The sequence below is a fragment of the Ascaphus truei genome, chromosome 1 (assembly GCF_040206685.1).
Source record: "Ascaphus truei isolate aAscTru1 chromosome 1, aAscTru1.hap1, whole genome shotgun sequence".
Taxonomy (NCBI): domain Eukaryota; kingdom Metazoa; phylum Chordata; class Amphibia; order Anura; family Ascaphidae; genus Ascaphus; species Ascaphus truei.
In genome coordinates, this window is record NC_134483.1 from 19,578,011 (window position 1) to 19,592,196 (window position 14,186).

Consider the following 14,186-nt stretch of genomic DNA (forward strand, 5'->3'; position numbering starts at 1 on the left):
GAGGTGGGGGTGTAAGGAAGGGGGAGGGGAGAGGTGGGGATGTAAAAAGGGGGTGGGGAGAGGTGGGGGTGTAAGGAAGTGGAGGGGAGAGGTGGGGGTGTAAGGAAGGGGAAGTGGGAGAGGAGGGGGAGAGGTGGGGGTGTAAGGAAGGGGAGGGGGAGAGGTGGGGGTGTAAGGAAGGGGAGAGGTGGGGGTTTAAGGAAGGGGGGGAGAGAGGTGGGGGTGTTTTTAAGGAGAGGGAGAGAGGTGGGGGTGTAAGGAAGGAAGAGGAGGAGAGGTGGGGATGTAACAGGGGGAGTGGGAGAGGTGGTGGTGTAAGGAAGGGGAGGGGGAGAGATGGGGGTGTAAGGAAGTGTAAGAGGAGAGGTGGGGGTGTAAGGAAGGGGGAGGGGAGAGGTGGGGATGTAAAAAGGGGGTGGGGAGAGGTGGGGGTGTAAGGAAGTGGAGGGGAGAGGTGGGGGTGTAAGGAAGGGGAAGTGGGAGAGGAGGGGGAGAGGTGGGGGTGTAAGGAAGGGGAGGGGGAGAGGTGGGGGTGTAAGGAAGGGGAGAGGTGGGGGTGTAAGGAAGGGGAGGGGGAGAGGTGGGGGTGTAAGGAAGGGGAGGGGGAGAGGTGGGGGTGTAAGGAAGGGGAGAGGTGGGGGTGTAAGGAAGGGTAGGGGGAGAGCTGGGAGTGTAAGGAATGGGAGGGGGAGAGGTGGGGGTGTAAGGAAGGGGAGGGGGAGAGGTGGAGGTGTAAGGAAGGGGGAGAGGTGGAGGTGTAAGGAAGGGGGAGGGGGAGAGGTGGGGATGTAACAAAGGGGGAGGGGGAGATGTGGGGGCAGTCTTCAGCCATAAAACACAGTTCTGCACTAGGACATCCTATGGCCCCTTCAAGGTGTCATCCAGCATCAGAAGCTGTCTCACGGTAGAAGACTGCTTATGGTCCTTTGTGCCTATTTGCTATATGGGCTTCAGCTTGAATATTGTGTAGTGCCTATAGGAGGAGATTAGCACTGCAATGTAATCATTGTAACTGTAAAAATGTCTCACTTCCATTTCTTTCCCTTTTCTATGTGTCAAAAAAAAAAACTCTTCAAGGTTCGATGTGGTTTAGACCAGGGGTGCGCAAAGTTTTTAACTTGTGCGCCCCCCCCTGCCTTGCGCACCCCCCCCCTGCCTTGCGCCTCCTCCCCCTGCCTCGCGCCCCCCCCCCCCGCCTCGCGCCCCCTCTCCTCCACGGCTCCGGGGTCAAATGACGTCACGGGGTCATGTGACGTCATGTGACCATGGTGACGTCACGTGACCCACAGCGTCATTTGATACCGGTTACCATGGCGACGCGTCGCCATGGTAACCGGTAACAGAAGCTGCAGAGGCCTCATGCGGTCCCCCCGGGCACTTGGTTTAGACCTATCTGGCTAACAATCTGTGCCTACACTAATGAACTTCATTAACAAACTTCTTCGATTTGACCCGGCACACATGTCTTTGTCCCAAAGTAGCAATCTGTGCTCATAGTTCCGTAATTATTATTATTATTATTTTAACATTATAGCCTATGTTTGCTAAGCAGTGCTATGAAGGGCCGGCTGGGAGGTATGCGGGGCTCGGTGCAGGGACATTTGCGTCGGCTCTTACCTTTTCCAGCGGCATCTCCTCCTGCAGGGCCCCATCATCTTGGCTCTGCGACGTCAAATGGCGTTGCCATGACATATGTGACATCACAGCGCCATGCGGCATCCCGTATGCATTGCAATGTGGCATGGCGTCGAGACATCATGTGATGTCCCATTGTTATGGCAACGCGGCACCATTGGACATAGCGGAGACATGATGGGAGACCTTAGAGGAGGAGATGCCGCCGGAGAAGATAAGAGAGTTATAAAGGCCCTGTGCTTTCCCCTGGCAATCTGTTCAATTGTTGTGGGGGAGACTGTGCGGCCTCTGTAATCGCGGGGTTCAGTGTACAAGCACCGACGGCACTGCCATCAGGCAAGCTCTGCTATGCCACAAGATGCCTTCTGCTGCTGGAAGGCACCTTACTGCCTATTCAAGTGAGTGGATCATAAGGTGTCTAAACACTGCTCAGTAAATATGGTCACATATGAGCTGGCTTTCCCCCCGAGTTAACTGCAACACTTACAGGCCTGGAGAGGGGACCCATTGATTCCTGACATATTTGCATTGTAAACTGCTGGACAACAATACAATATACCCACTGGGAACAGACTCTAAAAAGCGGTGATGTCATCAGGAGATGATAACATGATTGGCTCGCATTGGTCATGTTTTATTAAACTACCAATATCATGAAATCTGAAGGACAGAGAACCCTTCACTTCACATAGTTCACCTTGGGATCTGGACCGTGGTCCCTAGTATTGTAAGTAGGAGACCCCCTACTTCACCTTGGGATCTGGACTGTGGTCCCCAGAAGTGTAAATAGGAGACCCCCTACTTCACCTTGGGATCTGGACTGTGGTCCCCAGAAGTGTAAATAGGAGACCCCCGACTGCAACTTGGGATCTGGACGCAGGTCCCCAGAAGTGTAAATAGGAGACCCCCTACTTCACTTTGGGATCTGGACTGTGGTCCCCAGAAGTGTAAATAGGAGACCCCCGACTGCAACTTGGGATCTGGACGCAGGTCCCTAGAAGTGTACTGTAAGTAGGAGACCCACAGACAATTCCACTTTAAAGATCACATGGAATTTCTCACACATTGCAGGCAAGATCACAAGAACGACACGGCAATTTGTATTTTTTTTTTTAAACTGTGCTTTATTTAGGGCTAAGCTGAAAAGCGTCATTCAATAATTACAGAAGATTACAGGGATATTTTTTTTTTTTTTTCATTTTTACATTTTTTTTTATAGGTAATTGAGAGTGAAAAGAGCAGTCGGACGGAAATGCAGCTGCTGTACACGCCTGTACTTACTAACAGCAGGAAGGAGAGGGACGAAAGCAGAGAGAGAGAAGGAATGACACTCTCTACTTGTCGGCAGCAGAAGAATAACGAGAGGGGGGAGGGGGAGAGAAAAGGAAAAGATGTGCCCGGGTTCGGCGCTGAGGAACCAATGCATGAATGACTCGAAATCATTGAAAACCCAGAGAGAGAAAATTAACCCCTTCGATGCCGGAGGGGCCTGCAACAAGGACCGCCCTCCCCCCTCCCCAGGCAGCCAAGGGGTTAAAAGAAGAAACGACAGAAAGCGTCTCTTAATCCATTCAGTGGCAAAGAGGGCTGTAATAGAGTCCACTGAAAGGGTTAACCGACGGGTGTTGGGAAGAAAAAGAAGGGTGACATGGTGATATCAAGTTAACACTTTAGGAATCTTTTATGTATATGTGTATATATATATATATATATATAAAAAAAATCAAACATGATCATTACACTCTTTTAGTTCAACTAAAACGAGTGAAAACAACGCAAGGAGATGAAAGCAATAATTCATACCGTGGATATAAATTAGAATAAATATGATATATTTTTAAATATATGTGTTCTGAAATAGTTTATTGATTTTTTATTTTTTTATTCTGAATCCGAGTTTTTATTTTTTTCTAAAGCAACATCTTATTTTTTTATTTTAATTTTTTTTTTAAACTGCTCTAAAGTCAATTACCAAAGATAAATATCGTGCTTTCATTTAAATAGTTTTCCTTGGTTTTTTTTTTTTTTTCCTCTATCATTACAATTAAAAGTCCTACAAAATATGCAAATTTATTTACAGAAAAACAGAGCCAGCATCATTTTAAACATCCCCTGTTTTTCAAAATTCCTTGTAAACAGTTTCAGAAATTCTTCAAAGATTGTATTATTTTATTTTATTTATTTTATATATTTATTTTTTTTTTCAATATTTTTTTTTTTAATATTAAGGTTCTAGGCTAACTTTTGCCCTGAAGATCTAGAACAAATATGGAAACTACTAAAGCAGAGGATGATGGGAAGGTTTTTAGCAAATAGCAGGTTACGAAGTTATGAAGCAATAGCTGTGTCATTCTTCAAGTCAGAGCTAACTGATAGAAAGCCATTAGCTGTTGTAACTTTAATAGTTCATTGCATTGTCTACAAGTCAAGTTTTTTTTTTTAATAGGTGGAATGCTTGCAGTTAAAAAGCTGCCTTTATGGCCTCTCATATCCTCTTCAATACATAATGCGATTGGCAAAGATTAGGAATTTATGCTTAGTCTAAACTCTACAAAAAATTACAATTCTACAACATCTTTCTCTTAGCAATAACGCTAAACGTCTATTTAATTTTTTTTATTTTTTTTGCATTTTTTAACATTTTTTGCTCTCTAATTTTTATTTCTATGATATAGGTATGTTAAACTTTTCTGTTAAATTCTGTACAACTATTAGGATTTTTAAATCGGGATAGTTAGAAGCATTTACAAACCTTTTCACTACAACCATCTCTCTAATGTGTTTTTTTTACCCTTTTTTTTTAATATATTTATTTTATCAATTTTTTTTTTACTTTTTTTGTTCTTTTTTTTCCTTTTTTGTTTCTTTTATTGACTTATTTTTTTTTTTTAATTTTTTAATAGCTACCCATTCTTTCATCCCTTTTTGCTTACTCCTTACATAATATACAGAAAACCATAGGAAATTCTCATAACTGAATTAATGTAACCAAAGAACCTTTCATAGTATCAAATAACTATAATCTTGCCATTTTAAAAGCATTTTAAGCATTTTTTCTTTTTTTTCTTTACATATTTCATATAATTGCCCTCAGGCTGTTTTAAGAACAGCTGAGAAATAGGAAGTTAATTCCATATTTTACATACAGCTACAAGTCTGCGATAAAAAGTTTGGTCCTTTGGTCCCTAAATAGCTAAGGAATGACGGATACGATGCTTCTAGTAATTTCTGCTATGGGGGTACCATGGCAACAGAATTCATGGTGGTTGCCAGGCACTCCTTGTCAGATTCCGGGTTTCCTGTTAGAAGAGAAAGCCTTTTTTTTTGTGTATGGTATTATCAGTGTCTGTTCAGAAAGTACGATTGTTCTTCATCCTGTCTGATGTTCCCCACTGCAGTCCCATTCCACCTTAGCAGACGTGATACTTTTCATCGAAGAAATATTACAGTCTTAACAATCAAAGAGAGAAAAGTCTGAAGTCTTCAGCTCGATTGGTACTGTGCTGATATGTCAAAGTGGTGATCCAGCGCGTCTCGATCATATATATTTATATATGTATGTTGTATTGTTATAATACGGCCCATTCAATTCCTGCCCTGCAAGCAAACAAAAAGAAAACAGTCACAAGTTTAGCAATTAGAAGGCGGGTGCTAATTAGGAAATATAGCCTGACCTGAAACTCAAGCGAACCATTTTTACTGCTATGTATTTTAAACGAGGTAGTCGTGGTGGGAAATGACCACTTGATTAATTACGTATGTGATTTAATACAGTATGTTATGCTGACACTCACGGTGTTTGTTAAAGTCTTATCTATGGTTTCAGCAAGGATTTTTCCCACTGACACATCTATGGAAGATCCCATTTTTGCAAGATATTTAACCGAGGAGCCTTGGAGCTTCTGGAAGGTTTGTTACAAATAATAATTGCTGTCCACCTCCCCAGGATAAATTACTATCCCATGCTATCTGTCTACAATCAGGAGCTCGGTGGCAGATAAATGCAGGTCACCTTCTATTCCTAACATGCCGGAAGTTATAAGCACAATTTTGTTTGCCTGTTCTATGGAAATATAGTCTAGTACACAGAATATTTACATATTCTAAATACTAGTTCATTCTAGTATTCAAACATGCCACGAACAACTCTCCATCCAACTATATTGGAAAGTTGTGTGTTGCTGAAGAAAGGTCTACTTTAGGGGGTCTACATTTTTGCAAACTCTTTTTGTGCCAACCACCTGTGCTGGGTGTGGTTTCACATATACACTATGCTATTAATGAAGGAGGACTTGTGTGCTATGAAATATAAGGGCAGCTAGGAGAACACAGACCCATCTCATGTTTCGTAACATTAATGTAAAGCCAATACATAACCACCTTCATAGATGTAACCTACAGTACATGTAGAATTACAAGCGTTCAGCTCTCAGATGTCATATCTAAGGATAGAGGATCATCTTCATTTGTTTGGTGGGGAAATGAAAGAAAACCTCATTGGTTTATGACCTTCCGATGTGCATAGAATATAGAGCCATGTTAGTGTAGGATTCCATGCATTTTAAAAGGGAACAGATGTGACAAGTTATTTAAGCTCTAGATTGCAGAGAGTGTCCCTCAAACGGCTCGTCAAGCCCCGGTTACAGACATTTGGGGCAACCAACCAATATCCAATTCATATAGAAATGAGCTGGATCCACCAGAGAAATGAATATGTATTCTTAATGCCTGGTGTGTTTTGCTGCCTTCTAAGGACAGGTTCAATAGCCACTTCTCTGCCTGGAGTGCTAATTGATGAACTGGAATAGCAGTAATGTGTACAAATATGGATAACTAGAAACTTTGTCAAATTATCCCAATGCAAATGTATTTCAATGGGAAAAATCCTTGTTAAAAATATCGCTAAATATATGTAGTTCGCTCTATCATATTTGTTGCAGAGAACCCCAAAAAACATCAACAGAGTGAGGCTCAGAAATGCCTTCTGCACCTTACTCGGAGCTACGGAGTTGTTGGAAACAGCATTTTTTTTTTAATAATTTCATGTGATTTAAACTTTTCGCTAATTACTTCAAGAGACCAGAACAATTATCTACAGGGTCAATTACAAGAGCAAAGAGCTGTTATAAAAGCAATATTGGACATTGAAGCCCTATTTAGTGAATGATCCTCTGATTGTTTATCTGCTTAATGACCAGTGACGTATAATATTGTACGCTGGGACCGCGGGCTTTGGGTTATATAAACCATGTGTAAGACACAGTAATGCAGAGGAATATTTAATAAACTATTATATGAAGACACAATTCATTGTTGAAGCAAAATATGTGTGGGTTTTCTGCTCCCGCCTTCTCATGTGCTTTTCAATTTTTTTTTTCTTCCCATAATGGAAGAAAAAAAAAAAACTTTGAAGGAGTGGAAAATAGAGGCTTTTGTGTTTGTTTTAGTTCATCAAATAGAACTGTAATGTTGATAATTATTGCAAAAGAAGTTTTTTTTTTAAATTTTTTTTTTTTTTTTTAAACTGGTGCAATCCTGATGGTGCTAAGCTTGGCATTTCAGCTGGATGCTTAATCATTAAGGATTAGCACATGAAACCCTTATCTAGTGCTAGCACGCAGGTTCCTTCTGTACACGCTTTGATTTATTACATCAAGAAACTGGAGCTGTGAGGATCCACACTGCTGGATTTGTCATGCTGCATATCAATCCATGCTGGCAGGTTTTCAACACTGTTGCTTCAACAGACAGCAAACCATACACAGCAGTTTTAAAACAATTACAACACCAAAAGAAAATTAAAGGAACAAAAGAAAACACTTGTCAAGGACCCTTTTTCAGTTGCAAATACAAATATTTATTGTTTTGCCTGCAACTGCTGTAGTAAGCTTTTGTCTTTTGAATTGGTTTAAAAGGTCCAGTCCCACTCAGTCAGCCTAAATTGGTGTGCTTTTGATTTTAGGAGTCGGAGGGATGTGGTGGCTGGATTTGGGATAGCTCCTATGCCTATCCCTCCCCCCCCACCCCCAATCAACAGCAGATAATCTAGGATCAACAAGCACTTTAATTTATATATAGATCAGTCCTTAAAGTATATTATATTTCCATGTATTCTGTGTGTCACTTTCACATAACAAAAGACAGTGAGACTGTCAGATTAGGGTATTCAGAAATATAACTGCTACTTTTCCTGAATTTTGTTAGGTTGTACGTAACACCTTCCTGCGTCGGGGTTGTTCTTTAGGTTGTATTATATGGCTAATTAGACTGTAAGCTCCTCGGAGCAGGGACTCCTCTTCCTTAATGTCTAAAGCACTTATTCCCATGATCTGTTATTTATATTATCTGTTATTTATTGGATTACCACATGTATTACTGCTCGGAAGCGCTATGTACATTAATGGCGCTATATAAATAAAGACATACATACAATACAATACAATGGCCATTTCCTGTCATTTTATCCATGTAATAAATGGGCTTCTGTTGAAATATGATGCCCTCTAAGGCAGATATCTACAAATAAATGGTAGTGTTGGTCCTAATGATATTATCTGCTGCCTTTTCTTCTGTATTTTTGCACTTAGATGAGGGTATTTGTTATCGTGAAATCCTACGCTGTCTACTTTGGCGAAATACCGATGTGAAACATTTTGTTTCTGGAAACTTTACACTTTTTCAAACGTGGGAATGTTTGAAGAACTGCTTGCTAACTGAGATGGGTGGTATGTGGCCGGGATATCTTTTAAAGGACAGAGGAAGATGACATTGTAGTTTACACATCTTTCGAAACCTCACGATTCTCCTCTTCAAGTATAGTGTAAAAATGTTCTAACTATACACCTGGAAAGATTCCAAAGCTTTGTACACTGTAATGTATGAAGATTTTGTTGGTCCATTAAATGGACTAACAGCCGACAATGCATGTATACTTTTCTAGATCCAATATGGATTGTAGAGTTTAGCACAATAACTCAGATGATGGATCACTGATCACTGGTATTGGTATAACTGGCCAATTACCAAGGAAGTATATATTTATGCGTAATGCATGCTCTAAAAAACGGTGTGAGATGTATAATCTATTATATTAAATTTGGCAGAATAGTGGTTACTTGTTACATGAGTTACTGTATTGTACACTATTATAAATGTTAAGTGGGACTGCACCTTTATCCAATGTGTCATTTACAATTTAGCCTAATCTTACTTCTTTGCGGATCCTTAACTAAACCAGAAGCAACTAATTGTTTTAAGTGGGTTTTATTTACAATTCATTGTGCAGTTGATGATTTCCTGAAAACAAGTCAATTGAAAAAGGCCCCAAAGTCTCCATAAATATAGAAATATAGAAATATACCAAAAAAAACCACAATATTTTCAAGTGCAAAATATTCAACCACAACAGTTTTTACTGACTCTGGATTTTCAGGTTTTCACATAACAGTTTTTTCTGAGAATCACAAATCCATGTTTTTGATTTTTTTTCCATCTACAAGTACGGGACACCAACGAAGCATAAAAACAACGCTAGACAAGTAAATTAAAGAACAGGATTACCACTGCAAGCACCAAGAAAACGGGACAGAATGAACACAGCATAAAAACTTTGTGGCAGCACAAAAGACAAATAATAACGACAAAAAAAAAAAAAGGCACATGTGATTATGACTGGCCAATCATCAACGGGTACAACATCCAAAAAATAATGCTTCAACCACAGCACCTCCACAAAACTCCACGGCGTGTCATGCACCCACTTCATTAGCTTGTTACATGACGCCATCATTTTCACATTTTCAACTTCTAGTTGATTTGAACTTACGGACTGGGGGGCGCTTTTCTCCGTTCTCACGTCATTACGTGAACTTTTTCGGCGCGAGACCGCGTGGGGTCTGGTTAGGTTGGGGTTGGGTTGAATGACAAAAGAAGACAAGATATTTGTTTTTTGTGCGCGTGCGTGTTTGGGTTCGTTGCTCGTTCTTTGGAAAATGGGGGTGGGGGGGGGGAGGGAAGAGACGTAAAAACAAAAAACAAAAACGGCACGCACAGATCGGTTGAAAAGCTGTGATGAAGACGGGGTGGGGGGGGCAATGAAAGGAAAGACGTCATTCAATAAAAGGAGAGAAATGAAAAGAAAGCAAAGGGACACACAGAATGATGGACACGTGATCAACAGTGAACATGGATGGAAACATTTTGCAGTGGTGTATAAGGAAACCATGCTTTTAATGTACCGTATGATATTACAAACATCGTATTGCAAGGTCTATGACAGGGGTTCTCAGCTCCCATCCGCAAGACCACCTCCCCAACAGGTCCGGTTTTCAGGATATCCCTGCTTCAGCACAGGTGGCTCAGTCAAAGACTCAGTCTTTGACTGAGCCACCTGTGCTGAAGCAGGGGTATCCTGAAAACCTGTCCTGTGAGGGGGATGCCGAGGACTGGAGTTGAGCCCCCCTGGTCTACGATACACATTTTCAGCCAGCTTTTTTATTTCACACTTTTGGCGGAGTACGCACGAAGCGCTTAAATAAACCTTGGCAATAAATTGGGGGGAAATGTATCTAAGGCTGCGCTTATAGCACCGGCGACAGCGATGTCGCGTCAAAACAAATGCATTGCCGATGTCGCGTGCTCTTATAGTAAGCGCGATGCGACGGCTTGGCCGCGATCGCTGGAAGTCATCTCAATTTGATTTTTCCAGCGACCGTAGCCTGACGTCGCGTCGCCGGCACTATAAGCGCAGCCTAAGTCTCCAAGCTGCAAAAGTAGGGCAAAAAGTGGCCACATTTAGCCCCAGATCGATCACGGAGAAACATCCCATGGGGATTTATTGGTTTGAAAATGATAACCACATTTTGCCCACGTTTTGCAGCCGAGAGATTGATACAGTACTTAACACTCCTTTGGTCCTTTGGAACATGCACCTTCAAATGTCCTGCTCCCCTTTTGCCATGCCTGCATCATGAAGAATTAGAGGAAGTGTTTGAATAAGCTGCACATTTCCACACCCCCTTATCAGTAATAGAACCAGGTCTGAGCTGGCGTCCAGTACTACAGCACCACGAAATGTGCATCGAACAGATGAAACAAGATTAGCAAGTTTCTTACTGTACATCAATTATAAAAGAGTACCGTTTCTCACCGGTAACGTTTGTACTATGGGCCAACTTGAGACACAATTTTTTCCTGTAGTTAAAGCTGCAGTTCAGTCAATATCCTGCATGTGTGTTTTTTTTTTAATAAATCAGTTCTGTAGTAAGAAAAAATACTTTTAGCATTTTCTGTTTTTAAAAAAACAACTTTGAAAGACCAATTTTCTTGTATTCTATTTTAACAAGCATTTGCTAAGGCACTGCCCCTTCATGTCCTGTCACAAGCTCTGGCACACCCCTTTGTCAGCCCTGCCCTCCCTCTAGCACATGTCAGTGCAGCAGTGCTCATGAATATTCATGAGCTTCCACTGAGAGACAGAAGCAGATTAAAAACAGATCCCTTCACTAATTATGTCACCAAATTTCGCCGATCAATACATGGAGAATGAATTGACCAGCAGCTATACAGTTCTTTAGTTAAGTAGAGATTGCCCACATGAAACTATTGATGTAAAAAAAAAAAAAAAAAAGAGACTGAACTGCAGCTTTAAGTGACTATTGTGACATTATAACGCTAAAGGTTGACAATTCAGCAAACACAGTCAATTACATTTTAAGTAATATTCCCAGGTAGACAGACACATTGGAGCACCTACTGTATTGTCCGCCCCTGGAACCTAAAGGAATGTAAAAATATTCCATCCTAAAAACTATAGTGTATAAAGCCGTATTTTAAATAAAAGCATGAGGATGTCACAGTACAGAGAGGTAATTCTGTGTCTTAAAGTCTCCCATACCTCCAGGAAATGCCATACCTGTGGAATGCCATACCTAAGGCCATGTGTTCTGCAGCATGTACATCCCTAAGCATCTCGCATGACAAGCAGACCTGTCCCGGCACACGCGAGCTACAAAAAATACTGATTACCTGTCCATTTCTCATCACTCGAGGGAAAGGAGAGGGTTAAACGCCTAACCAAGAGAAAATAATCTGCACAGTGTCAAATCTAATGCAACAATGATGTATACATACACAAACGAATGGCTAACGCATATACAAACTATAGCAAGCCTTTCTCAAGAGGAGATGGAAGGTAGTACCTTATACCTGCGTGTTTTTATAGTGTAATGGTGATTCAGCGTCTCACCCACATCCCTGAGACGGCTACCTCCCTCCCCCCCCCCCAGTGTGACATAGAAGTCGGCATGTCCGGTGAGGTGTTATCAGAGTAACATCAAAAGCGTCACCATGGGAACACCGTGACACTCGTGAGTGACAAACGTCAATTACTGAGAAACGTCCTCTTAATGTATTTCGACTGATGCATTGTCACACAAACTGGGCAGCCCCTGCCCCATCTACAATGAATTTAAAACCAGAGACAGAACATAAAACACAGACAAAGCTCAGTTTTAGCACATCTAGTGAAAGGTTATTAAGAATTTATATTAGCGTTAGGGACCCCTGAATTGTGGTCTGCCGTGAAGTTGGCTCAGGGGCTTACAACAATTTTGGCCAAAAATGTCAAACTAAAAGACCATTTTACTTAATAGATATTTATACATATATATTTAGGCACTGTACCGTGTATGAGTTTCACTAGATGTGCTAAAAACTGAGCTTTGTCTGTGTTTTATGTTCTGTCTCTGGTTTTAAATATATATTGCCATGCTCAGTAGCACTCCTCTGTGACACTCATATGCTTATATATATGTTGTGGTTATTTTGGGGGTTCAATAGGAGCTTGTTAGGTGTCCAGTATATTCCATCTTCAATGAAGTCTGGAGATGTGTCTGACGTTTATGTCATGCGTGGGTGACTGTCCAATAGGTGTATAGCATGTACACTATATAAAGCACGCAGGTATGCGGCATCTTTGGAACTCCTCTTGAGAAAAGGTTTGTTACGTAAAACTTTGAGGGTGTCTCCGGTGTGTCGCCCCTTTATTCTATTTTGTGCCTTTGACATGCTTTGCATTATTTGGTTTATTTCAATGTACATTTGTATAATTTTTTGATATTAGATTTTACGGGGTGCAGGCTCTTCTCTTGGTTAGGCGTTTCTCCCCCCTATCTTTTTTTGTTCTAGATACTGTTTGGTTTAGCTGTGGACAATTTTGGGGGAGGGAGGGTTGCACTTGTTGATCTACGGTCTAATATTACATTAGAGTTTCCGGTCTTTTGGGGGTGCACCCCCACGCCCCCCAGATCACCAGTTTAGCATCATTGCTCACGGGATTCTTCTCTAAGACAGAAGATGATTTTTTAGAAATGTTCATTTAAGCACGAGCCACTTTCATGAAATCTAGAAGCTTCCCCTGCTCCGGAAATAATTAGGGCGCTTTCTGAAACCATTGGTTTTGGAGCATCAGGATACAAATGGGGATATTTACTGGTCTCCACCGAGTGGCAAAACGGTGGCAGAAGCGGTGCCATAAACAGCACCGGAGTTTTCAAAAGGGAAATCTCATTGAAAACAATTGGAGTTTCTCCTTGGCTAATGCTGGTACCGTTCTTTTGCACTGGTCTTGCCCGGTATGGCAGCAGGAATTCTACAGTAAATAAAAACCCAAAGACCCCCTTTCTCTCAAACTAATGAATATTCTTCAGTTCCCTGGTCAGCCTTCCTCCAAATAACATACAGTTTCATTGGGTCTGTATGTGTCAGCTGTAGGGATTCTGCATCAAAGTTTCCCAGCTGCTAAAAACTGGGGCAAAACAGGAGCAAAAAAGCGTGCCAAATGTATCAAAGCAAAAAACCCCATTGCTTCCTAAGGGACCTTTTTTTTACATTAACCAGGTACAGTTTGTTTTTGCTCCAGTTTTGCAGGTGGGAAACTTTAGCACACAGCGCCCTATGTGACCAAAGCCGCCACAACAGTGTCCTGAGGGGCGAAAAAATAATGTTTATTTTTAGAGTTACTTTTCTTTAAGAAATGGTCATTTGACTCACTGTACCATTTCAGACTATACGGGATATTGGTGCAATGCTCCTTGTGGGATAAAAAGATCAAAGAATCCCACCTGACACTGTGAGGAGATGCAGATGAGCACGATACACATATCACTACCTCCTTGTGTCAGTGGACCTGCATTTGCAGCTGTTCTTAAGGTAAAGCAGTACGGCGTCAGCAATACCGCAAGCTCCATCATCATGGTGTACCCAAGTCTGACCCAATTGCAGTGACTCTACACTGTGAAGCTAGAAGTACTGTACACTACAACGCACATATTAGAAGATCATAGTGGGTCGGTCTTCACCCGTCTATGATGTCTGGTTGTCTATATGAACCCTTTATATACGTTATTGCAAATCAATGCCAATCCAAGGCATGCAGTGGATAGTGGATTAAGGGCTCAAACAGCCCATTCAAGCTATTGTCACCTATGGCTACAAGCACCCTGCACTGCTGAGGCCTGCAGCAAACAGTAATAGATACTGAGCATTAATCA

At 41.5% G+C, this 14,186-nt stretch overlaps 1 protein-coding gene across 15 annotated transcripts in view; it reads right to left on the bottom strand.

Annotated features, from left to right (window-relative positions):
* Positions 1 to 2,758: 2,758 nt before the first annotated feature.
* The window catches only part of CELF4 (CUGBP Elav-like family member 4), a 1,026,742-nt gene continuing 1,015,314 nt past the window's right edge, over positions 2,759 to 14,186 (bottom strand). For 14 of the 15 annotated variants that reach the window (XM_075585050.1, XM_075585138.1, XM_075584641.1 and 11 more), the window contains one exon: positions 2,759 to 5,232. In XM_075585050.1, the coding sequence (XP_075441165.1) occupies positions 5,174 to 5,232 (59 nt within the window). In that variant the 3' untranslated portion in view covers positions 2,759 to 5,173. Of the gene's footprint in view, positions 5,233 to 9,460; positions 9,531 to 14,186 lie in introns of all 15 variants that reach the window. The other variant, XR_012798727.1, reaches the window with a different exon arrangement.